This window comes from Salmo salar, chromosome ssa12, assembly GCF_905237065.1.
Source record: "Salmo salar chromosome ssa12, Ssal_v3.1, whole genome shotgun sequence".
Taxonomy (NCBI): domain Eukaryota; kingdom Metazoa; phylum Chordata; class Actinopteri; order Salmoniformes; family Salmonidae; genus Salmo; species Salmo salar.
Window position 1 is genome coordinate 37,414,230 of NC_059453.1, and position 25,160 is coordinate 37,439,389.

Here is a 25,160-nt window from a genome sequence, read left to right on the forward strand (position 1 = left end):
TTCTAGTCAGGATTCTAGCAGCCGTATTTAGCACTAACTGAAGTTTATTTAGTGCTTTATCCGGGTAGCCGGAAAGTAGAGCATTGCAGTAGTCCAGCCTAGAAGTAACAAAAGCATGGATTAATTTTTCTGCGTCATTTTTGGACAGAAAATTTCTGATTTTTGCAATGTTACGTAGATGGAAAAAAGCTGTCCTTGAAACAGTCTTGATATGTTCTTCAAAAGAGAGATCAGGGTCCAGAGTAACGCCGAGGTCCTTCACAGTTTTATTTGAGACGACTGTACAACCATCCAGATTAATTGTCAGATTCAACAGAAGATCTCTTTGTTTCTTGGGACCTAGAACAAGCATCTCTGTTTTGTCCGAGTTTAAAAGTAGAAAGTTTGCAGCCATCCACTTCTTTATGTATCATTGGATATTGGAGCAGGTGTTCCGCTAGCGGAACGTCTAGATGTAAGAGGTTTTAACCAACAATGCACTTCCAGAAATACAGTTAAAAAAACATATATACATTTTTTTATTATAAAATAACAATAACAAGGCTATATACACGGGGTACCGGTACCAGGTCAATGTGCAGGGCTACAGGTTAGGCGAGGTAATTTGTACATGTAGGTAGGGGTAAAGTGATTAGTCTGGGTGGCCATTGGATTAATTGTTCAGCAGTCTTATGGCTTGCTGCTAGAAGCTGTTAAGGAGCCTTTTGGACCTAGACTTGGCGCTCCGGTACCACTTGCCATGCAGTAGCAGAGAGCACTCTCTATGACTTGGGTGATTGGTATATAGGTCCTGGATGGCAGGAAGCTTGGCCCCTGTGATGTACTGGGCCGTACGCACTACCCTCTGTAGCGCCTTACGGTCGGATGCCGAGCAGTTGCCATACCAGGCGGTGATGCAACCAGTCAGGATGCTCTTGATGGTGCAGCTGTAGAACCTTTTGAGGTTCTGAGGACCCATGCCAAGTCTTTTCAATCTCCTGAGGGGGAATAGGTGTTGCCGTGCCCTCTTCACGACTGTCTTGGTGTGTTTGGACCAGGATAGTTTGTTGGGGATGTGGACACCAAGGAACTTAACTCTCGACCTGCTCCATTACAGCCCCGTCGATGTTGTCCACGATCAGCTCCTTTGTCTTGCTCACATTGAGGGAGAGGTTGTTGTTTTGACCTCCTCCCTATAGACTGTCTCATCGTTGTAGGTGATCAGGCCTACCACTGTCATCAGCAAACTTAATGATGGTGTTTGAGTCGTGCCTGGCCACACAGTTGTGGGTGAACAGGAGAGGACTAAGCACGCACCCCTGAGGGGCCCCCGTGTTGAGGATCAGTGTGGCAGATGTTTTGTTGCCTACCCTTACCACCTGAGGGCCGCTCATAGGGAATTCCAGGATCCAGTTGCAGAGGGTGTTTAGTCCCAGGGTCCTTAGCTTAGTGATGAGCTTTGTGTGCACTATGGTATTGAACGCTGAGTTATAGTCAATGAACAGCATTCTCACATAGGTGTTCCATTTGTCCAGGTGGGAAAGGGCAGTGTGGAGTGCTTTCAACATGATAATCCACGGCCCCATGTCGTAAGGATCTGAACACAATTCCTGGAAGCTGAACATGTCCCAGTTCTTCCATGGCCTGAATACAAGACATGTCACCTGTTGAGCACATTTGGGATGCTCTGGATTAACGTGTACGACAGTGTGTTCCAGTTCCCGTCAATATCCAACAACTTTGCACAGCCATTGAAGAGGAGTGGGACAACATTCCACAGGCCACAATCAACAGCCTGATAAACTCTATGTGAAGGAGATGTGTCGCGCTGCATGAGACAAATGGTGGTCACACCAGATACTGACAGGTTTTCTGATCCACGCCCCTACCATTGTTTTTAAGGCATCTTTGACCCACAGATGCATATCTGTATTCCCAGTCATGTGAACTCTATAGATTAGGGCCTGATTTAATTTATTTTAATTGGCTGATTTTCCTTTTATGAACTGTGACTCAGTACAATCGTATAAATTGTTAAGTTAAGTTTTTTATATTTTGGTTCCGTATACATCAATTTTGGGACTTAAATTTATGATTTGTACGTATTGATTCTTGAAGAATATAATTTATAAATGCTTCATGAGCTTAGTTCAACTGTCGTACCCTATCAGAAGCCAAAATATAAGCTTGTTTTACGCCAATGTTTGTAAACAAACACTATATACCCTCAAAACATGGTTAAAACTATAATGTTGATATCATCGATGGCCAGTCCTTGCATCCATAGCGCTGTCTATGAATTTGGTTGGTTACATTTCTCTAGCCCCATCCCTCAGCTTTTTACCGGGGCGGGGAGTCCACTTTATTGTTTCTACTGCTGATTGCCACTTTTAATGTCCCTCACAGTCACAGCATAGCATTTCGCTTCATTTTATTCTGTAGCAGACACACTTTTTATTGACAGCTGGTGAAGTCAGGGTTGTAGAAAAAGAGGATGTTGATTTTATGTGCCCACCCAAAAAGGGGAAATGATCAGTGTTTGTGAAGTTAATTTCTTTTAAGCTCAGGTCATGGTGTACTTTAGACGGTTTGTTTTGCACTGAGATAAAACTCAGTTTTCATCCATTTGTAATTGTTACAAATACAATCCATTTACCCAAAGTGACAGGTAGAAAAGTTAAGCTATTTACGGACATGTATTTTTACTCATATTGCTTTGACAATCATTTGAACAGAACTCACAACATTCTCATATCTTGTTTGGTTTTATGTCATTGAACAATAGAACGTTTTCTTGCGCATCATCACACTATGTTGCTTTTTGCTTTCCTGCAATGATAACTGAAATGAGCGAATGCAGAAAACATCTGAAATCTTGCTTTGTTCAGTCCATGTTTTAGATGGCCAACCTGTTTTCACTTCTTGTTTTTGTTTTCTCCACCTTGACTCATTTTTTGCGAGCAGACGGATCACGTGAAATCCGGAGGTGCTTTTTACGGTCCATGGCCGTAAAAGGTCTCTTTTTACCATATTTACTCCTCCCTTAGTTCTGTGTTCTCTCTTTCTGTTGACCTCTCCCTGTGACCCTGTCTGTGTGAACTTTAACCCTTGACCTGCCTGGGTTGGTGACTGACCACACTCCTTTGTGCTTGTGTATATTGTAATTTGTGACCCATTGAATCCAACGGATTGCGGGAAATTTGTATTGTTTGTGTACTATGTATGTTCCCTACATAAGGACTACATAACGCATTCATAAAGAGCTCCTTAATACCTTTGTAAGCACAACATAAATGTTTGATTCCCTCATATACAACACAAACATTTTGTAATGCCTAGGCCTCAGAAAGCCTATGTCAACTTGAAGTTGTTGACATAAGCGCTTATGACTTTGTATGTAGTGCTTATGAAGATGTCCTCCGTTAACTGTGGATGTATTGTGTAGTTCTCACCCTTTTTTAAAGGGTTACAGTAACTCTTAGCCTAACTCATACGTCAAGGGAGGGACATCCTGGTAGTGCCTGCAGCAGAAGTGACATGACACTTGACATGTACATGTCATGTACCCGTCCTCCCATTGACATAACCTGTTAGATATCCCTTTTTAAGGGAAAAGTCCCATGTGAAACGTCTGCGACAATAAAACAATGGTGAATGCATGGAAATGCTTATGTCAAGTGTCATAGGGCAGATTGAAAGAGGAGGGGGCATGTTTGCTTTGCCTATGGATGCAGCATCAACAGAGGAACAGGAAATATGTTATTCAAGTAAATAAGAGATAAGGCCTGACTGCAGCCCAAATGGCACCCTATTCCCTATGTAGTCCACTACGTTTGACAAGGGCCCATAGGGCTCTGGTCAAAAGTATTGCACTATTGAAGAGGTCTCAATCTCCCTCACTCCTTCCCTCCTTTTCTCCCCTCAGGAGCGAGTGCAGAAGAGTTTCCCTCACCCTATCGATAAGTGGGCTATCGCCGACGCCCAGGCGGCCATCGAAAAGAGGAAGAGGAGGAATCCTTTGGCCCTGCCGGTGGATAAGATCCACCCGCTGCTCAAGGTAACCCATAATCCCAAATGTCTCTGGGTCATGTTCAGTAGGGCAAAGCAATTTGAAATGGAAAGCGAAAATGAACGTTTCTTACTGGACACTTTCAGCAGGATCCGACATTAATGATGGCCCGCTGGCCAGTAAAAACATGTTGGGGCAGTATCTTCTCAGCGCATTTTGTCGTTCCAGTTTACCTGCTGTGTCGCAGTCTGCTATTGAAAATCATTGAAAACTACACACTGAAAAGTCATGCTATTTGTATTTGAGCAAAATGATTGGCCGTTAATTCAACCACGCTCCTCGCAAGTCAGAACTTCTTGAGCACTCGCACTACATGAGTTGATGCCTTCACATGGCACACGTGAGCTGTCCAGAGTAAAAAGAAGAGCTCATCAATCTACTCACTATGCTTAATTATTTTAGGGAAAGTGGTTTACAAAAGTAAAACTTCAATAGTGAACATACTAGCAAAAATAATACAATGTCTACATTGCTAAATTATATTTGTTTTTTAATACAGTACATACCATAATAACCAAATGTAGCCTATTACGAGCTGAATATATACAGACCAAGCATATCAACCTAGGCCCTGCATGACCCTAATACATTTACAAAGAAAAAGTTAACAGTTGGACCCTGATTTCAGGTAGTACATTGCTGTTTTAAAACGTTTTGTGCCTACTGAACATGACCCTGGTGGCTAGACCAATCATAATGAAGGGACCTGTAAGGTCAGGATGTAGCTTCGGTCTTCAGCGCCAAGTACATTAGTCAGGCTGTGAACCACTCTGAGGAAACAGCTGGGTGTATTCAGTGATGTACAGTGCCTTCAGAAAAAGTATTCACACTCCTTGACTTTTTTTCCCCAAAACATTTTTCATATGTTGTGAGGGATCTACACAAAATACTAATGTCAAAGTAATTTTTTTTTATAATCATATCTTGATTAGATTAGTATTCAACCCCCTGAGTCAATACTTGTTAGAATTACCTTTGGCAGCGATTACAGCGGTGAGTCTTTCTGGGTAAGTCAGCGGTGAGTCATCTGGATTGTACAATATTTGCCCATTATTCAAAAAATTCTCCAAGCGCTGTCAAGTTGGTTGTTGATCATTGCTAGACAGACATTTTCAAGTCTTGTCAAAATCAGCTTGAAAATCGGTCTGTAACTAGGCCACTCAGGAACATGCAATGTCGTCTTGCTAAGCAGCTTCAGTGTATATTTGGGCTTATGAAAGGTGAATTTGTCTCCCAGTGTCTGTTGGAAAGCAGACTGAAGCAAGTTTTCCTCTAGGATTTTGCCTGTGCTTAGCTATATTGCTATACTCTTTTTATCCCCAAAAATCTCCCAAGTCCTTGCCCGAGATGAGCATACCCCTAACATGATGCAGCCACCACCGTGCTTGAAAATATGGAGAGTGGTACTTAGTGATGTGTTGGATTTGCCTAAAACATAACGCTTTGTATTCAGGACATAAAGTTCATTTCTTTGCAAACATTGTGTGCAGTATTACTTTAGTGCCTTACTGCAAACCGGATGCATGTTTTTGAAAATTTCTATTCTGTACAGGCTTCCTTTTCGCTCTGTCATTTAGGTTAGTATTGTGGAGTAACTACAATGTTGATCCATCCTCAGTTATCTCCTATCACAGCCATTAAACTCTGTAACTGTTTTAAAATCACAGTTGGCCTCATGGTGAAATCCCTGAACGGTTTCCTTCTTCTCCGGCAACTGAGTTAGGAAGGATGCCTCTATCTTTGTAGTGACTGTGTGTATTGATACACCATTCTAAGTGTAATTAATAACTGCACCATGCTCATAGGGATATTCAATGTCTGCTTTATATTTTTATTTTACCCATCTACCAATAGGTGCCCTTCTTTGCGAACCATTGGAAAACCTTGCTGGTCTTTGGTTGAATCTGTGCTTCAAATTCACTGCTCGACTGGGGGACCTTACTAATTGTATGTGTGGGGACAGAGATGGGGTAGTCATTTCAAAATCATATTAAACACTATTATTGCACACAGTGAGTCCATGCAACTTATTATGTGACTTGTTAAGCACATTTTTACTTATTTAGGCTTGCCATAACAGAAGGGTTAAATACTTATTGACTCAAGACATTACAGCTTTGATTTTTTTTAATTAATATGTAAACATTTCTAAAAACATAATTCCACTTTGATGCTATGGGGTGTTGTGTATTGATCAGTGACACAATCAAAATTCAACAAAATGTGGAAAAAGTCAAGGGGTGTGAGTACTTTCTGAGGGCATGGTAAAAAGTCCTGAATGTTGCAAATAGGACTGTCTGTCATGTATTCATTTATTAATCCATTCTAGCTGTTCTACACAATATATCTGAAAGTGTTTTAACGTTACATCCTCCTGAACAGGGCCCAGTTACTGATATCTTAAAAAACTGTCTATATACAGTTTGTACAAACGAGGTAAGGCAATAAATAGGCCATAGTGGCGAAATAATTACAATTTAGCAATTAATCACTGGAGTGATAGATGTGCAAGTAGAGATACTGGGGTGCAAAGTAGCAAAAATAAATAAATGACAATATAGGGATGAGGTAGTTGGGTGGGATATTTACAGATGGGCTATGTACAGGTGCAATGATCTGTAAGCTGCTCTGACAACTGATACTTAAAGTTAGTGAGGGAGATATGCGTCTCCAGCTTCAGTGATTTTTGCAATTCGTTCCTGTCATTGGCAGCAGAGAACTGGAAGGAAAGGCGACCAAAGGAGGAATTGTGCTCTACACTTAAGATAAAATGTTATGAAACAGACAAAGGATTCATTGAACCGCTTTTAACATGACTCAATAAACAAAATACACATTTTGTGTTTTCTGTGTCCAAAATGTTTTCTGTTTCGGTGCCTACTGAACACAGCTCGAGGAGCAGTATTGGCCACTTTTCTCACTGTACCTATACTGACCAATAGAGGGAGACATTTAACTGTTTTGTGGAATTGGTCACTTATTGAAAATCCATGATGAACCTGTGATGCTTAACAAAATGTATTCACCCATGCCAAATACTTTAATTTAGATGATATTAAAGGGGCAATATGCAGTTGAATCAATAACACATTTTGGTTAAAAGCTGTAGGATGGTTATGGAGAAATGTTGAAAGAAAGTATGAGGGTTTGCGCTCAGGCTAGAATGAATGGTGGCTGTAGAGTTCTCTGTAGAGTTCAAAGGGTACTCGCACTCAAACCATGAAAAGGAAAATTCCAAGGAGGCCGAGATGCAAAGATTTACTTAATTTAGACCATGCTTAAAGAATACAAAAGGTTTTTGTTGTATTCTTTCACCTATTGCCCCTTTAAATAAGGAGTGATAGGATTTACATTTTAGTATGCTAACTAAGAACCTAACCATATAGATGCTTTATGAGTGACCAAGCAAACTTTAAAAACATGTCTCTTATTGGATACTTGATAAGAATATTCCACCTATATTCTTTAGACCTTTTTTTGCTATGAGGTGGTAGTGCTCTTTGTTTTACAAATACACATACTGATGTGCAGCAACAACATAATTACTTGATTGACAACATTTTAAGAACACCGGTTATACAATTCTGAGCCTTGCATAACTGTATTACATGACTTAATTAGTATTTAAAGTACCTATTGTGCCCAATTACTGTTCAATGATGTAACTAAAACGCATAAAGGAATTCTTACCCGGCACTTTCTGCGCTCTGTGTACCATTCAGGCCTGCACCGTTTCCACTGGTTTGAAAGTACGGTGGTCAGATTGTACAGTAGTCAAACCACACTGACCCTGCTTTTTACCCATGATTCCTCTCTTTCTGGGTCATGTTCAGGAGGCACTAGGGTACAGGAACACAGTAGGTATATGTGTACCTAGTGGACTCATTTTCCCATAATCCCTCTCCCTTGTTCAGGAGGTACTAGGGTACAAGATTGACCACCAGGTGTCGGTGTACATCGTGGCCGTGTTGGAGTACATCTCAGCAGACATCCTGAAGCTGGCAGGGAACTACGTGAGGAACATCCGCCACTACGAGATCTCCCAGCAGGACATCACCGTGGCCATGTGTGCCGATAAGGTGAGAGTAAACACCTGTGTTGTGCTTCACAGTGTGTTGTAATGCATTATGAAGAGGATCATCAACATCAGCTACTATGAGATCCCCCAGCAGGACATCACTGTGCCATTTAACAATTTGTAGTGTTCTTCAAGATTGACTGTACCAATCCCAGATTGCCCCTTTTATGTTGCTATGACTGAAATTAGATTGGCTTGTAAATGCTATTGTTGTTGTTGGCCTAAGTATGGCTGGTGGCGTGAGATGGTGAGAAGTCTCAGGAACCACACTGACTGGCCAATATACAACTTAAGCTGGAGTCCGTAGGGTCATTTCTGAACGTAAGCTGATGAAGAATGCCAGCTGAATGAGCGAGAATGTGTGCACGCTTTTGTTCGCCTGTGCGTTCACATGCATGTTTCTAAGCTTGGGTCTCTCAGGATCCATTTCAATTCAGGAAGTAAACTGAAATTCAAATTCCATGTTTTCTTTACAGAAAATGACTGAAAAAATTGGAATATCAGTTTACTCCCTGAATTGACTGAACTAAAATGGAATTGACTCCAACCTGGTATCTATGCTGATGTCCCTCTCTGTGTGACTATTCAATCTATTAATTGTATTTTTATTGCACCTTTAATTAACTAGGCAAGTCAGTTAAGAAGAAATTCTTATTTACAATGACAGCCTTCCTTGGCCAAACCCGGATGATGCTGGGCCAATTGTGCGGCGCACTATGGGACTCCCAATCACGGCCGGATGTGATCAGCCTGGATTCGAACCAGGGACTGTAGTAGAGGTCGACCGATTTTGATTTTTCAACGCCGATACCGATTATTGGAGGGTCAAAAAAGCCGCTGCCGATTTTTTTTTTATATATATATATATCACACACACACACACACCTGAAGTGACAACGATACTGAAGAGTCTGCTTAGGAGACAAATACTCTCAACTGTTTGAATAATAAAAATAGAGTTTAAGTTACCTGTGATGAATGCTGAAAACAAAAACTGTAATTTTTATATGCAGGAAATCCTTTTTTAATAATGGGCATGGTAAGAATTGACTACCAAAGTGCGAGTCATAATTCCCATGACACCTTCTAGCAAAATCTGAAAAGCGGTTCCTTCATTTATTCCATAGGATATTTTTAGATTAACTTAAAATAAGGTCTGTGTTTGGTTTAGGCTTACACCACCTTGCCAATTTTATAACTGTGTAGATATCCATAGGATATAACTCTGATCAATATAAGCGAAGATTAAAAAAAAAATTGTAGAGTGGATTTATGAAAATATGTTGACAAATGTTACCTAGTGAGATTTACACGGGTATCAAAACACCGAGGCGGTTTAAGCACAAAACACAGACCTTATTTGAAGTAGATCAAGACATTCTCTATGGAAGGCATGAACGGGAAAATAACGAAGGAACCCCTTTCAAGTTCAGCCGCAAGTTATTACAGGAATTATGACGCGTCGACTATTTCTCTCTAAACCATATACCACCGCTCAGTCAGACTGCTCTATCAAATATCAAATCATAGACTTAACTATAATATAATAACCCTTAGTTTCCGGATTTGACCATATTAATGACCTATCATCTCGAAAACATTATTCTTTCAGTGACATACGGAACCGTTCCGTATTTTATCTAATGGGTGGCATCCATAAGTCTAAATATTCCTGTTACATCACACAACCTACAATGTTATTTCATAGTTCCGTAAAATTCTGGCAAATTAGTTCGCAATGAGACAGATTCTGTATACCCTGATTCTGCGTGCAACGAATGCAAGAGAACTGACACAATTTCACCTGGTTAATATTACCTGCTAACCTGGATTTCTTTTAGCTAAATATGCAGGTTTAAAAATATATACTTCTGTGTATTGATTTTAAGAAAGGCATTGATGTTTATGGTTAGGTACAGTCGTGCAACGATTGTGCTTTTTTTCGCAAATGCGCTTTTGTTAAATCATCCCCGTTTGGCGAAGTCTGCTGTCTTTGTTAGGAAGGATAGTCTTCACAGTTCGCAACAAGCCAGGCGGCCCAAACTGCTGCATATACCCTGACTCTGTTTGCAAGAGAAGTGACATATTTTCCCTAGTTACAAGAAATTCATGTTAGCAGGCAATATTAACTAAATATGCAGGTTTAAAAATATATACTTGTGTATTGATTTTAAGAAAGACATTGATGTTTATGGTTAGGTACACGTCGGAGCAAAGACAGTCCTTTTTCGCGAATGCGCACCGCATGGATTATATGCAGAGCAGGACAGGCTAGATAAACTAGTAATATCATCAACCATGTGTAGTTAACTAGTGTTTATGATTGATTGATACATTTTTTTTAAGGTAAGTTTAATGCTAGCTAGCAACTTACCTTGGCAACGTAAAGCAGGTGGTTAGAGCGTTGGGCTAGTTAACGTAAGGTTGCATCCCCAAGCTGACAAGGTAAAAATCTGTCGTTCTGCCCCTGAACAAGGCAGTTAACCCACCGTTCCTAGGCCGTCATTGAAAATAAGAATGTGTTCTTTAACTGACTTGCCTAGTTAAATAAAGGTTTAAAAAAATATATATATATAGGTGGCCAAAAATACCGATAGTTCTGAAAACTTGAAATCGGCCCTAATTAATCGGCCATTCCGATTAATTGGTCGACCTCTAGACTGTAGTGATGCCTCTTGCACTGAGATGCAGTGCCTTAGACCGCTGCGCCACTCGGGAGCAAAAAGTGGTCCGTAACACTCTTTGAGTAATTGGTAAGAATATGTCTGGCCGCTTCTATTCCCCCATCTCCAGGTTCTGATGGACATGTTCCACCAGGATGAGGAGGACATCAGCGGTTTCCCCCTGATGGACGAGGAGCCGTCCACCAGCGAGGAGCAGACCTACTACGACCTGGTCAAGACCTTCATGGCTGAGGTCCGACAGTACCTGCGCGACCTCAACCTCATCATCAAGGTGTTCCGCGAGCCAATCGCCTCCAACGCTGTGTACTTCTCCCACCATGTGAGTAGTGATGGAGGTAGACTCGCACACACATCTATGGTCTTCCATCAGGACTTTGTTTGACTCTGGCCTTTTTCCACTCCTTTTCTCTCCTCTTACCACCGCTCTCACTTCTCTACTGCCACCTTCCTGCATTACTCTGCTCCCCTTCCACCCATCTTTCCATCACCGTCCTCCTATTCTCACATGACTCTCTCTCTCTTCCCCCAACTCTCTCCCTGTCTCCCATCCTCTCTCGCTCTCTCTCCCCCTCTCTCTACGACCCCCTGCAGGATGTGGAGAACATCTTCAGCCGCATCGTGGACATCCACGAGGTCACCCTCAAGTTGCTGGGCCTCATTGAAGACACGGTGGAGATGACAGACGAGGGGAGCCCACACCCGCTGGTGGGCAGCTGCTTTGAAGACCTGGCCGAGGTGGGTGTGTGGTTGGGGGGATTGTTATGCATGTGTGACCCCACTTACACTCTATGGCTGTGGCCATTGTCAGCAGCACGACTGTAATAAAACACAACATTTCATATTTGATACATCTTTCTTTTTTATTTCCAGGAGCTGGCCTTCGACCCCTATGAGACGTATGCTCAAGACATTCTGCGGACTGGCTTCCACGATCACTTCCTCAGCCAGCTGTCTAAACCGGGAGCTGCCTCCTACCTCCAGGTCAGAGGCCACACCCCCCCAGCCCCGCGCTGACCACACCCCCCCAGCCCCGCGCTGACCACACCCCCCCAGCCCCGCGCTGACCACACCCCCCCAGCCCCGCGCTGACCACACCCCCCCAGCCCCGCGCTGACCACACCCCCCCCAGCCCCGCGCTGACCACCTCTTATCATAACCCCAAAAGTCAGACTTGATTACTCCATTGTAAACAACTGATGTATTCAAATTATGTTTTAACAAAGTTATGAGTTGCTCTGATGGAATGGAATTAATCGTGTACTACAAATATTAATCACGCGCTATTTACATGTGAATTTAATTGGAAGCATTTTCTCATTAACTTTTTTGGGGGTGGCCATTCTTGGAGGTGCAGCTAGCAGAGTTTGTCGTTTAAATTCTGACTGTTAGGGCAACCAGGTAAGGTCCACACCAGGAAGGCCCAGAAATATTTCTGGTGTCCGATTGTTCTGGAAATTCTCACATAGGAACTTCACTGTGTGGAAGGATGTTTGATATGCTTTATACATTTGTATCGCAAACACATTTTTTTCATCGAGATGAGTGGCCATTTTAAGCCCTTTTTAGACCTGTACATGCCTCGTGTAAAAGCTTTTGATTTGTGAACCATACATGATACAGACAACATCTTGGTGTCATTGGGCTCCAAAATATGAATTAGAATTAATGTGAATAATTTTATTTCAGAATCTTGACATACTCCATATTTTAGAGCACACTACAATGAGTATAATTGCATCAAGATTTTGTCTGTATCATGTACGGTTCATGGATCATAAGGTCTTACAGGAGGCATGTATAGGTCTAAAAAGGGAATAAAATGTCCACTTTAATAAATAAAATAAGTGATTAAAATGTAAAAAGCATGTCAAACATTCCTCCCAACGAAGTCCCTGTGAGAATTGCTAGAATAGTCTGAGATACTAGAAATGTTATCGGCCATTTCTGGGTGGATTTTCCCTAAGGTAAGAACTTTATAAGACTTTTCCCCCCAGACCACTGTTTGCATATCCCTGGTCTATATACCTTGATAAGATTTGACACTGTATTACCTGCCCAAGTTAACACTCATCTCTGTCTGTTTCTGAACCCCCCAGTCTATATGCGAAGGCTTTAAGGAAGCAGTCCAGTACGTCCTGCCCCGGTTACTCCTGACACCTGTCTATCATTGTCTCCACTATTTTGAGATCTTAAAGGTAGGCATATATGAGCATTCATAATGTGGTTGGTCCTCTGTAGCTCAATTGGTAGAGCATGGCACTTGCATTGCCAGGATTTTGGGTTCGATTCCCAGGACAATCCATACGTAAAATGTATGCACGCTGGACTGGAAGTCACTTTGGTTAAAAGCATCTGCTAAATGGCATATATTATGTTTAATAATAAACTGTATAAATAGGTTGTGTATCTATTACTGAAAGGTACTGCATATGGATCAGAAAGCCTTGGTTTCTCCCCAAACGATGATCCACCAGCCCACATTTGATTGGCTCAATGTTTTTCAATCTCAATGTTTTTCTTAGTTTGTTTCTCTTAATATCTCCCGTTCAAAACAACAACAAAGGGGTCCCAGCTAAGGGATGGGGCAGGAGAAATGTAACCGCTCTCAAATTCATAGACCGATCAATGGATTCAAGGACTTGACCATCCATGAGATCAAAATGATAGTTTTAACCATGTTTTGAGGCTATATAGTGTTTGGTTACAAACAATGGAGTACAATAAGCTTATATTTCAGTTTCTGATAGGGTACGACAGTTGAACTAAGCTCATGAGGCATTTTTGGGGTTATATTTTTCAAGAATTAATGGGTATATATCATTCATTTAAAAGTTTTTTTTATTTTTTTTTTATGGATGTAGCAATTGCAGATTGAAATTGCCCCTTAGAAGGAGAGTGAGGTTCCACTCTCCTCGTATTCTTTAACTTATTCAGACAGGTTTGAAATCAGAAGGGAGAGTAGGTGGGAGGGACAGATAGTAGAAAGGGAGGATCTGAAGATTGGTCTCTGGTTGGTAGTCATGCATGTGTTTAGAGCAGAAAGTGTTACTGCTGGACCACATGATCTGTACTAGTGTGGAATATCTGCTACCCAAACCATGTGCCCCCTCCGAGAGAGCCTTAGTGTTTGGGCTCCTTGTTCACCCTTAGGCCTAGATTTGGCCCCCACAGTCCCTATTCTCCAGTGAGCCTCTTTCCAGCAAGCCATGGAGGTGGCGGCTGCTCTGCAGAGGGATAAATCGCTGAAATCCCTCATCTTTTATTTTTTTTCTACCCCCAGCTTACTGCGAGTCCAGGGTAAAGGAAAAGCGGGTGTGGAGAGAAGTAGTTTCTTTCCTTGTCTTCAGATGGCATAGCCAAACGGACAGACTTAGGATGCAAACACATGGGTTATGTTCATTAGGCATCAAACGGAAGACAACAGACAAACCGGGAGGGACTACCTTTTATGTTGCATGTTCTAATGAACATGACCTCAGTTTCTCCATCCACTCCTGGAGGTGCGTGGTTTCTCTATTTTCTCACAAGGTGGCAAACTTATGGTGTCTCAAGCCATTCCAAGATGTAAAAACATGATTATCCTGGTTTTCAGGGAGATGGTTATCTTCTATCGTTGTGCAAATACAGTGGGGGGGGAAAAGTATTTGATCCCCTGCTGATTTTGTACATTTGCCCAATTACAAAGAAATGATCAGTCTATAATTTTAATGGTAGGTTTATTTGAACAGTGAGAGACAGAATAACAACAAAAAAATCCAGAAAAACACATGTCAAAAATGTTATAAAATGATTTGCATTTTAATGAGGGAAATAAGTATTTGACCCCTCTGCAAAACATGACTTAGTACTTGGTGGCAAAACCCTTGTTGGCAATCACAGAGGTCAGACGTTTCTTGTAGTTGGCCACCAGGTTTGCACACATCTCAGGAGGGATTTTGTCCCGCTCCTCTTTGCAGATCTTCTCCAAGTCATTAAGGTTTCGAGGCTGACGTTTGCCAACTCGAACCTTCAGCTCCCTCCACAGATTTTCTATGGGATTAAGGTCTGGAGACTGGCTAGGCCACTCCAGAACCTTAATGTGCTTCTTCTTGAGCCACTCCTTTGTTGCCTTGGCCGTGTGTTTTGGGTCATTGTCATGCTGGAATACCCATCCACGACCCATTTTCAATGCCCTGGCTGAGGGAAGGAGGTTCTCACCCAAGATTTGACGGTACATGGCCCCGCCCCGTCTATCGTCCCTTTGATGCGGTGAAGTTGTCCTGTCCCCTTAGCAGAAAAACACCCCCAAAGCATAATGTTTCCACCTCCATGTTTGATGGTGTTCTTGGGGTCATAGGCAGCATTCCTCCTCCTCCAAACACGGCGAGTTGAGTTGATGCCAAAGAGCTCCATTTTGGTCTCATCTGACCACAACACTTTCACCAGTTGTCCTCTGAATCATTCAGATGTTCATTGGCAAACTTCAGACGGGCATGTATATGTGCTTTCTTGAGCAGGGGGACCTTGCGGGCGCTGCAGGATTTCAGTCCTTCACGGCGTATTGTGTTACCAATTGTTTTCTTGGTGACTATGGTCCCAGCTGCCTTGAGATCATTGACAAAATCCTCCTGTGTAGTTCTGGGCTGATTCCTCACCGTTCTCCTGATCATTGCAACCCCACGAGGTGAGATCTTGCATGGAGCCCCAGGCCGAGGGATATTGACAGTTCTTTTGTGTTTCTTCCATTTGCGAATAATCACACAAACTGTTGTCACCTTCTCACCAAGCTGCTTGGCGATGGTCTTGTAGCCCATTCCAGCCTTGTGTAGGTCTACAATCTTGCCCCTGACATCCTTGGAGAGCTCTTTGGTCTTGGCCATGGTGGAGAGTTTGGAATCTGATTGATTGATTGCTTCTGTGGACATGTCTTTTTTACAGGTAACAAGCTGCGGTTAGGAGCACTCCCTTTAAGAGTGTGCTCCTAATCTCAGCTCGTTACCTGTATAAAAGACACCTGGGAGCCAGAAATCTTTCTGATGGAGAGGGGGGTCAAATACTTATTTCCCTCATTAAAATGCAAATCAATTTATAACATTTTTGACATGCGTTTTTCTGTATATTTTAGTTGTTATTCTGTCTCTCACTGTTCAAATAAACCTACCATTAAAATATTAGACTGATCCTTTCTTTATCAGTGGGCAAACGTACAAAATCAGCAGGGGATCAAATACTTTTTTCCCCCACTGTACAGTATGTAGACTTATACCATGGCATTGTTAAATACTTGTTTCTGATTGGCTTTAAGGGCATTCTAGAGTGTGCATTATTTCCATATAGGACACGGTATATCAGCACGGTAGAATTCAAAGGCTATATTTAATCCTCACATGTTCTATGTTTGAGCTGCTTTTGAAAGCAAAAGTCAAATTGAAAACATTTGCCATTGATGAATTTGATTTTCATAATAGCATGTCTGGTTGTTTGGTTACCAAGGCAACTAGTAAACTTGCTAGCTACTTCAGTGGATGTTGAATACATTTCTACCTGCAAATTAACACATTTTTAGCTGCAAATGTGTTTAATTATAGCCATGGTATAAAAGGGATAATCAACTCGGGGCTCTATGCGTTCTCTGGAAAATAATGCAACTCCGTGGGAGGTTAGTTCCACTCCGCTAGCACATCGTAGAACACTCCTTCCACGTCGTTCATTATTTTCCGTAGAACGCATAGCCCCTCATTGATTATCCCTTACATGTCATGTGTTTGTTCAGGTATATATAAGACTATATCAAACCATAATATAAACACTGTCACTACAGATGCAAAAGGTAGGGCTTTGTGTACTTTAACCACAGCATGCTAGCAACAGCCTTATTATAAAATTGATTAAATAATTTTTTCCCTCATCAATCTACTCACAATATCCCATATTGACCCAAAAACAGGTGTTTAGATTTTTTTGCAAGTGTATTAAAAATAAAAAAAACTGATATCACAGTATTCAGACCCTTTACTCAGTACTTTGAAGCACCTTTGCCAGCAATTACAGCCTTGAGTCTTCTTGGGTATGAGGCTACAAGCATGGCACACCTGTATTTGGGGAGTTTCTCCCATTCTTCTCTGTAGATGCGCTCAAGCTCTGTCAGGTTGGATAAGGAGCGTCACTGCACAGCTATTTTCAGGTCTCTCCAGAGATGTTCGATTGGGTTCAAGTCCGGGCTCTGGCTGTGCTGCTCAAGGACATTCTGAGACTTGTCTGAAGCCACTCCTTCATTGTCTTGGCTATGTGCTTAGGGTCGTTGTCCTGTTGGAAGGTGAACTTTCACCCCAGTCTGAGGCCCTGAGCGCTCTGGAGGAGGTTTTCATCAAGGATCTCTCTGTACTCTCCTCCGTTCATCTTTCCCTCAATCCTGACTAGTCTCCCAGTCCCTGCCGCTGAAAAACATTCCCACAGCATGATGCTGCCACCACCATGTTTCACCTTAGGGACTGTGCCAGGTTTCCGCCAAACGTGACGCTTGGCATTCAGGCCAAAGAGTTCAATCTTGGTTTCATCAGACCAGAGAATCTTGTTTCTCATGGTCTGAGTGCTTTAGGTGCCTTTTGGCAAACTCCAAGCGGGCTGACATGTGCCTTTTACTGAGGAGTGGCCTCCGTCTGGCCACTCTACCATAAAGGCCAGATTGGTGGAGGGCTGCAGAGATGGATGTCCTTCTGGAAGGTTCTCCCATCTCCACAGAGGTACTCCGGAGCTCTGTAAGACTGACCATTGTGTTGTTGGTCAGGCCATTTTCCCCCGATTGCTCAGTTTGGCTGGGCGGCCAGCTCTAAGAAGAGTCTTGGTGGTTCTAAACTTCTTCCATTTAAGAATGATGGAGGCCACTGTGTTCTTTGGGACCTTCAATGCTGCAGTAATTTTTGGGTATCCTTCCCCAGATCTGTGCCTCGACACAATCCTGTCTCGGAGCTCCACGGAAAATGTCTTTGACCTCATGGCTTGGTTTTTGCTTTGACATGCACTGTCAACTGTGGAACCTTATATAGACAGGTGTGTGCCTTTCCGAATCTTGTCCAGTCAATTGAATTTACCACAGGTGAACTCCAATCAAGTTGTAGAAACATCTCAAGGATGATCAATGGAAACAGGATACACCTGAGCTCAATTTCGAGTCTCATAGCAAAGGGTCTGAATACTTATGTAAATAAGGTGTTTCTGTTTTGTTTTTTAAATAAATTTGGTAAAATTTCTAAAAACCTGTTTTCACTTTGTCATTATGGGGTATTGTGTGTAGATTGAGGAAACTTTAGTTTTTTTAATAAGGATGTAACGTTAACAAAATGTGGGGGGAAATCAAGTGGTCTGAATACTTTCCGAATGCACTGTATATATAAAGAGACTTGCGTGGTATATCACAAAGGGTCATGTGGTGTCAGTTGAATGTTGGTAGCCATTTTGTTCCTAGGTCGTCGCTAAAGAAAGTAAGAATTAAGGGGAAAACACTGGAGTTGAGGGGGTTGGGAATGAGAGAATGATGGAGAGGGCGAACGAGGAAGAATTTATTCTTTACTCAGCCCTAATCTTGCTCATGAGTTTGGCCTTATACCGACCGCATCATGATCCTTCACCGTACTCCCCCTACCAGCGAAACCACCTGACCCAACATTTTATTCTCTACCCACTCTTTCTCTGCCCCCCACCTTTTTCCACAGCAACTGGAGGAGAAAAGTGAGGACGAGGAGGACAAGGAGTGTCTGAAGCAGGCCATCACGGCGCTGCTCAATCTGCAGAGTAGCATGGAGAGGATCTGCTCCAAGAACATGGCCAAGAGGAGGCTGAGGTAGGCAGGGGAGCGCCAACTTACAACCCCTCCTGGTCCATCCACACCTGGTTCTCTTTACCCAAGAAGATACGAAGCTAGCTCTGACACACGCAATACATTTTGCACACACACTGACTGATGCAATAATAGAAATCCACAAGCAAAATATGGAAAGCTAACTCAGACACCCACATAATGGCACAGACCAGAGAAGCACATATGTACCACATGTGCATCAGTAGGTGGATATGTCTCAAATGTGCACTATGTATGCTCAGAGGCATTAACACTTGCACAACACACACATCACGATAGACACACACAGCAATTCATACTACTGCCTCATTGGTGTACTCCTCCCATCCTCTGCACACCCCCCACCCTAAGCTCAGTTCTGAGTTTCCCTCTGGACCTAAAATAGACCTGTGGGGGGAGGGAGAGGGTTGGAGGGGGGCTCGCCACTGTGTTGTCGGAGGGAAGTTGTGTCAGGAATTGGGCTGTCCTGTTCTGGTATTATTGTTCCCGGCTTTGAGAAAAGAAAAAAAAAGGTGAGAGAGTTTGAAAGGGGAAAAAAAAGAATCCCCTTGCTTTCAGCAGTGGACTTTAGCATCCCAACCTTGCAGACCATTTTTCTCTCCATCCCTCCTTTTGTATTGGTGAAGCAAACAGGGTGTTTTTTTGGCTACATGCGGTTGTTGCTCGTTCTTTACCTGCGTGGAAGCGAAGAGCGTTGAGTATGAGGACGTAGGGTATAAACCCCCAAAAATTACCCCTTTGTTGCTGGTCTTTTTCCTTTTTTTCATGGGGAAAGGATGGCTTATATTACGGTATGTCTTTGCACCCCATACTTTGGCGGGAACGTGGGGATGGTGACACAAACAGGAGGCTAAAATGGACGGTTCGAGAGGACACACTCAGTTGGGGTACCCGACAAGGGTTACCTTTGTTGACTTTGGCTGTTTCGCTACACCTTTCCTGTCTCTAGGGGTCTTTATATTTCGAGAGCCAGAACAAAGAACAACCCAAGAGTTCTATTGTCACAGCCATTTGAATTATGCTTGCTCTTTTGCAAGCTTGCTTTTCATTAGGAAAATGTAATAACCTCTTAGTCGCTAATGCTCTGGCAAGGTCCAACGCTGCCTGGAATAAATTATGGTTTCGATAATGATGCTCGTTTATATATATTTTTTGCTTTAATTAACTACTTAATTTCATCATAAGACTGCTAGTTTAAAGATGAATGTAAATGCACTTCAAATATAACCTCTGATCAGACTTGAGAGTAGGCAAAGTTTTGACTTTCTTTCTGTATATAGTTTTTAGAGTTTCACACTTAATGGGACTGGGAATTGAAGATTTTGGGGCAAGTTTTGAGTGTAGTCTATCCCTTGCCCTTCAGAGGTGCCCCTTGTCTCTCAGCGAAGCTAATTCTGGCCGGTTGACAATCATCCTGTACTTTGAGGTGCCGGTATGAAGACAGGCGCGCACAAGTTGGCTTTGCCTGCCTCCCCTGCCTCCCCTGCCTCTCGGGAGTGCTGATGTGAGTGGTGCGTCCACGAAAAACAAAGTAAGCTCCCCCCTGCGATTGTTTACTAGTAGGTCTAGTTCAGATGCACTGTACTAGCGGGTGTTAAATCCTTGCTGATTTTTTTTCTCCATCCCCTATCACCCTCTCACTCAATCGATTGTAGAACCCCCAACAAATTTTTAACCCCCCCAGTGGCTCAATGCTGTTCTATTATTCTAAGTAGGTGGTTTTAGAAGTGATCATTGGAATTATTATTATTGCTTAGCTGATTTGTCATGTGCAGTAGAGGTGAGATTCTGGTTCTGGTGGGCCGCAGAGCTTTCTCGTCTTCTGTTTACTTGCGTTTTGTCATTCTGGTTTTGAAAGACCACCGCATATGCTGGTTTTCACTCAAACCAGTCTTTTCGTAGTGAATTTCTGAAAGAGTTTTGAACGTACTCCTCACATGACCTAACTATTACAGGGGGCATGGCCCTTAATAATGAATAAAGACTGAAATAGACATTTGTATAATATGAGAATAAAGAGATTGATTAAAACAAAGACTAGTCTACATTGTGCTCCTAAAATAACTGGAATGAGAGATACTCGTACCTCATTTTTGAATATGATAGTCATACCATAGACCATATTAAAGGTATGATGAACCAAAACAATATTTAAATAGTGTCTGGCTCAAAGAAATATAATCAGATGCTCTTTATTCTTTTAGACTCATTCTATTCTTATGCACTTTCTCAGTTGGTCCTCCGAGGCACCCTGTTAACCATGGGTGTGGGCCCTTCCTCGGTAGACTACCGTTTTGTTCAACTGCTGGAATGGTGAGGAAGTCTAGTCAATTGGCCTGCTGGTCCACCAGTGTTGGGTCGAAACTGAAGGGACATGACTGACCAGCAAACCGATATTAAATTACCTAATTTGTTCTGGTTAGGTTAAGTTTAGGGTTATTGGTGTGGTTAAAGGAAAACTCTACCCAAAAACAATCTTTTGGTATTTAGTCCACTGTTGATAAAGTTACAAAATGTTTTACATGTCAGCAATCCAGTTATCAAGATATATGCAAAACGCATCATATTGGCAGATTTCTGTATTTGAAAGTTATATATCTTGAAAACCTGATGAAACAAATACCACAAGATTGTTTTTGGGTGGAATTTTCCTTTAAGGTTAGGGTCAGGATTATAGTTATGGGTGGGGATGCCAGTCACGTCTCTTCAGTCTCACCCAGTGTTTTGTTAATGAGATGTTGTCTGTAGGAACCCCCTCCTGGACCAGGTTTAGTTATACCGCTGCTTTAGAAACTCAGCCACCCACACTGACCCTACTCTCCATCTCAGTCTCGCTGGCTTTGTTGATTTGTTTTCCATTGTCATTGTTCTGTGAACATCAGACCCACATTTCCCTACCTCTCTCTCCCCCCCTCTCTCTCCCTTTTTTTCTCTCATTCTTTCTTTCTCTCATATTCTTTCTCTTACATTCAACTTTTCCCCTCAAACTCTTCGGTGGCGCCAGCGAGTCGGCCTGCCGCTTCTACAGCCAGCAGATGAAGGGCAAGCACCTGGCCATCAAGAAGATGAACGAGATCCAGAAGAACATTGATGGCTGGGAGGGCAAGGACATCGGCCAGTGCTGCAACGAGTTCATCATGGAGGGGACGCTGACACGCGTGGGCGCCAAACACGAACGGCACATCTTCCTCTTCGACGGCCTGATGATTTGCTGCAAGTCCAACCACGGCCAGCCGCGCTTGCCTGGTGCCTCGTCCACCGCCGAGTACCGCCTCAAGGAGAAGTTCTTCATGCGCAAGGTGCAGATCAACGACAAGGACGACAAGGAGGGCGAGTACCGGCACGCCTTTGAGATCATCCTCAAAGACGGCAACAGCGTGGTGTTCGCTGCCAAGTCGGCCGAGGACAAGAACGGCTGGATGGCGGCGCTCATCTCGCTGCAGTACCGCTCGACGCTGGAGCGCATGCTGGACTCGGCCATGCTGCAGGAGGAGAAGGAGGAGCAAATGAGGCTGCCCGGGGCGGAGCTTTACCGGTTCGCCACACCCGACTCTGAGGAGAACGTGGTGTTCGAGGAGAACGTGCAGTCCAAGTCGGGCATCCCTATCATCAAGGCGGGGACAGTGCTCAAGCTCATTGAAAGGCTCACCTTCCACATGTATGCAGGTGAGAAAAAGCACACGACACAGAAAGGGTTTCCTGTGTTGACCTGTTATGACCTTTTGAAATGCGTGCCTTTTTCATACAGCGGGCTATACAAATACCTCCCTCAGATGTGTGGAGTGACAGTAGTTGCTAAATCCTGAAAGAGAACATCTTGCAGACCCTTTCCCATTGTAGAACAGGGGGGAAGGGGCAGGGTTTTGGGGTTAAAAAGTAGTCGATAGGAGTCAATTTGGTGTTAAACAGGTTTAACCCTTTACACTTGTGTGAATTGGCCTATATGGATAGGGCTAAATTGAAATGTTTTTTTACAGAAGAAATATGAGATTATGGGAACATTATTAGACCAAAGTTGAGGACACGATAGTTCACCTTTCACAAGACTGAATCCAAACATTACACTGTTGATTTTTATGTGCATTTTACATGTACTGTACTTTTCGCCGCGTTTGTTGATAATGAAATCTGAAAATACTCTGGATACATTCAGTAACATGATAACAATATTCCTGGAAAATGTGGGGTAGGTGCAACCTCGGATAAAAAATAGTTTGAGTTAGAGGACTAACTGGTGTGCGGAGTTCCTAAGTAATTTCAATGCACTTTAATGACTCAGTCTTCAACTATAAGGTGCTTTTTTGTGTTCTCCTAGCTGAGCTGTTAAGGAACTAGAGCAAGCACACTTGTAGTTGTTTTGTTTGTAACACAGACCTGCATCACCGCCGTCACACAATTACTGTTGTTCATGCAATCCAAAAACGGACCATTATAAATCGCAATCTGAGTCAGCTGGGCATCATGAAAGCTTGTTCTATTGCCAACATGATGACTAGCTAAGTTATAAAATACTATCTTACAGTGTTAGGCTTTCACAGGGCAATTCAGAGAAACGGGTCGTGATTTTGGTGCAGATAGAAAAGAGTCATGCTTTAGACAAACAGGCTCATTCTGTTCAGAACAACCCAGGGTATGACGCCACCATCATCATACATTGTGATCATAAACGTTGACACAGCATGTTATTGTACTGCCACTGTGTTCCAATTTAGGCGCTTATCAGTGCCCAAATATGCTATTTTCAACCCGTATACAGGTACGAGTATAAAGGGCTACGAGGAGCAGGAAGTAGACATGGGTCGCATCTTTTATGGCTCCCTCTCCACCATTTTTTTCCTGAATGTGCGAGAACTGGACAGGTGAAAGCGAATTCCTAGAAACCTAGATATTTTCTGTATCTTGTTAATTTTGTCCTGACTTTTTTTTTTACTCGCGTGTCCACACCATTGTACACCTCCAATGTTTGTGTTTATGCAATTATGCACTTGCCCAGTTCCTGGCGTGCCTGTTCCTGTTATCACCTTGTTTTACACACAAAACCTTGAACTTGGCGCAAACGCAGTTTATGCTAAACATAAAAGACAAGATAGTGGAAGGCCTGTTTCTTCCCCCCACTTTCGTCATCCCCGCATCCATTTATAGCTGTTTTCACACTGCTCGTAAATATTTGGCCACAGTTGACGTCAGAACGCGGATATGTGATGACCTGCTTTGTTTCAGTGTCATTTTAGCCCCAGATAACACAACGAGAACTGATAAAGAACAAAAAACAAGTGGATGAAGCCTATTCATCTTCACGTTGCCATTTAGTAAGCGACCGTTAGTAGCAGATCTTTCCTGCCTGTAATTTGCCTATCTGTTTAGTGTTTAAAGGGGAAGTTCAGTATCCTCACCTTGTGCGTAGCTGTTTAAAGAAAACCAAACCACGGATTACAGTTTTTTTCAGGCCCATAGACTACTTTCAGGGTTAGGAACCCTCTAACATCAAATTATAAAATACTGAACTTCCCCTTCCACTGGTTGATGCTTATTTATAAAACCCTCTTAGGCCTCACTCCCCACTATCTGAGATATCTACTGCAGCCTTCATCCTCCACATACAACACCCGTTCTGCCAGTTACATTCTGTTAAAGGTCCCCAAAGCGCACACATCCCTGGGTCGCTCCTCTTTTCAGTTTGCCGCAGATAGCGACTGGAACGAGCCGCAACAAACACTCAAACTGGACAGTTTTATTTCAATCTCTTCATTCAAAGACTCAATCATGCACACTCTTACTGATAGTTGTGGCAGCTTTGTGTGATGTATTTTTGTCTCTACCTTCTTGCCCTTTGTGCTGTTGTCTGTGCCCAATAATGTTTGTACCATGTTTTGTGCTGCTACAATGTTTCTACCATGTTGTGTTGTCATGTGTTGCTGCCTTGCTATGTTGTTGTCTCTTTATGTAGTGTTGTCTCTCTTGTTGTGATGTCTGTTTTGTCCTATTTTTATATTGTATTTATTTTTTATTTTTAATCCCAGGCCTCCGTCCACGCAGGAGGCCTTTTGCCTTTTGGTAGGCCGTGATTGTAAATAAGAATTTGTTCTTAACTGACTTGCCTAGTTAAATAAAAATACAATTTAAACACAGCCCTTTGTGGAATGTTGGTGAGCTAGCCATTACAGTGTTGTTGAGCTAATCACTTTGCAGACTTCAGTGACACCTGAACTCCTTTAGTGATTCCTCACTAAAGCCAAACAAAAAGATGCCATGATTTTCAGGATGTTCACGAAATGTAATCCGTAAAATAGTCCTTTGGAGACAGGGTTGTTGACATATACAGTTGAGGTCGGAAGTGTACATACTTAGGTTGGATTCATTAAGACTTGTTTTTCAACCACTCCACGCATTTCTTGTTAACAAGCTATAGTTTTGGCAAGTCGGTTAGGACATCTACATTGTGCATGACACAAGTAATTTTTCCAACAATTGTTTACAGACAGATTATTTCACTTATAATTCATTGTATCACAA

General features: G+C 42.6%; 1 protein-coding gene across 4 annotated transcripts in view; it reads left to right on the forward strand.

The window, feature by feature from the left end:
• Positions 1-25,160, forward strand: part of LOC106564790 (son of sevenless homolog 1) — a 74,018-nt gene that overhangs the window by 17,103 nt on the left and 31,755 nt on the right. For all 4 annotated transcript variants that reach the window (XM_014131166.2, XM_014131167.2, XM_014131168.2 and 1 more), the window contains exons 3-10: positions 3,905-4,036; positions 7,963-8,127; positions 10,920-11,129; positions 11,402-11,545; positions 11,681-11,791; positions 12,907-13,005; positions 18,502-18,629; positions 21,652-22,313. In XM_014131166.2, the coding sequence (XP_013986641.1) occupies positions 3,905-4,036; positions 7,963-8,127; positions 10,920-11,129; positions 11,402-11,545; positions 11,681-11,791; positions 12,907-13,005; positions 18,502-18,629; positions 21,652-22,313 (1,651 nt within the window). The remainder of the gene's footprint in view (positions 1-3,904; positions 4,037-7,962; positions 8,128-10,919; positions 11,130-11,401; positions 11,546-11,680; positions 11,792-12,906; positions 13,006-18,501; positions 18,630-21,651; positions 22,314-25,160) is intronic.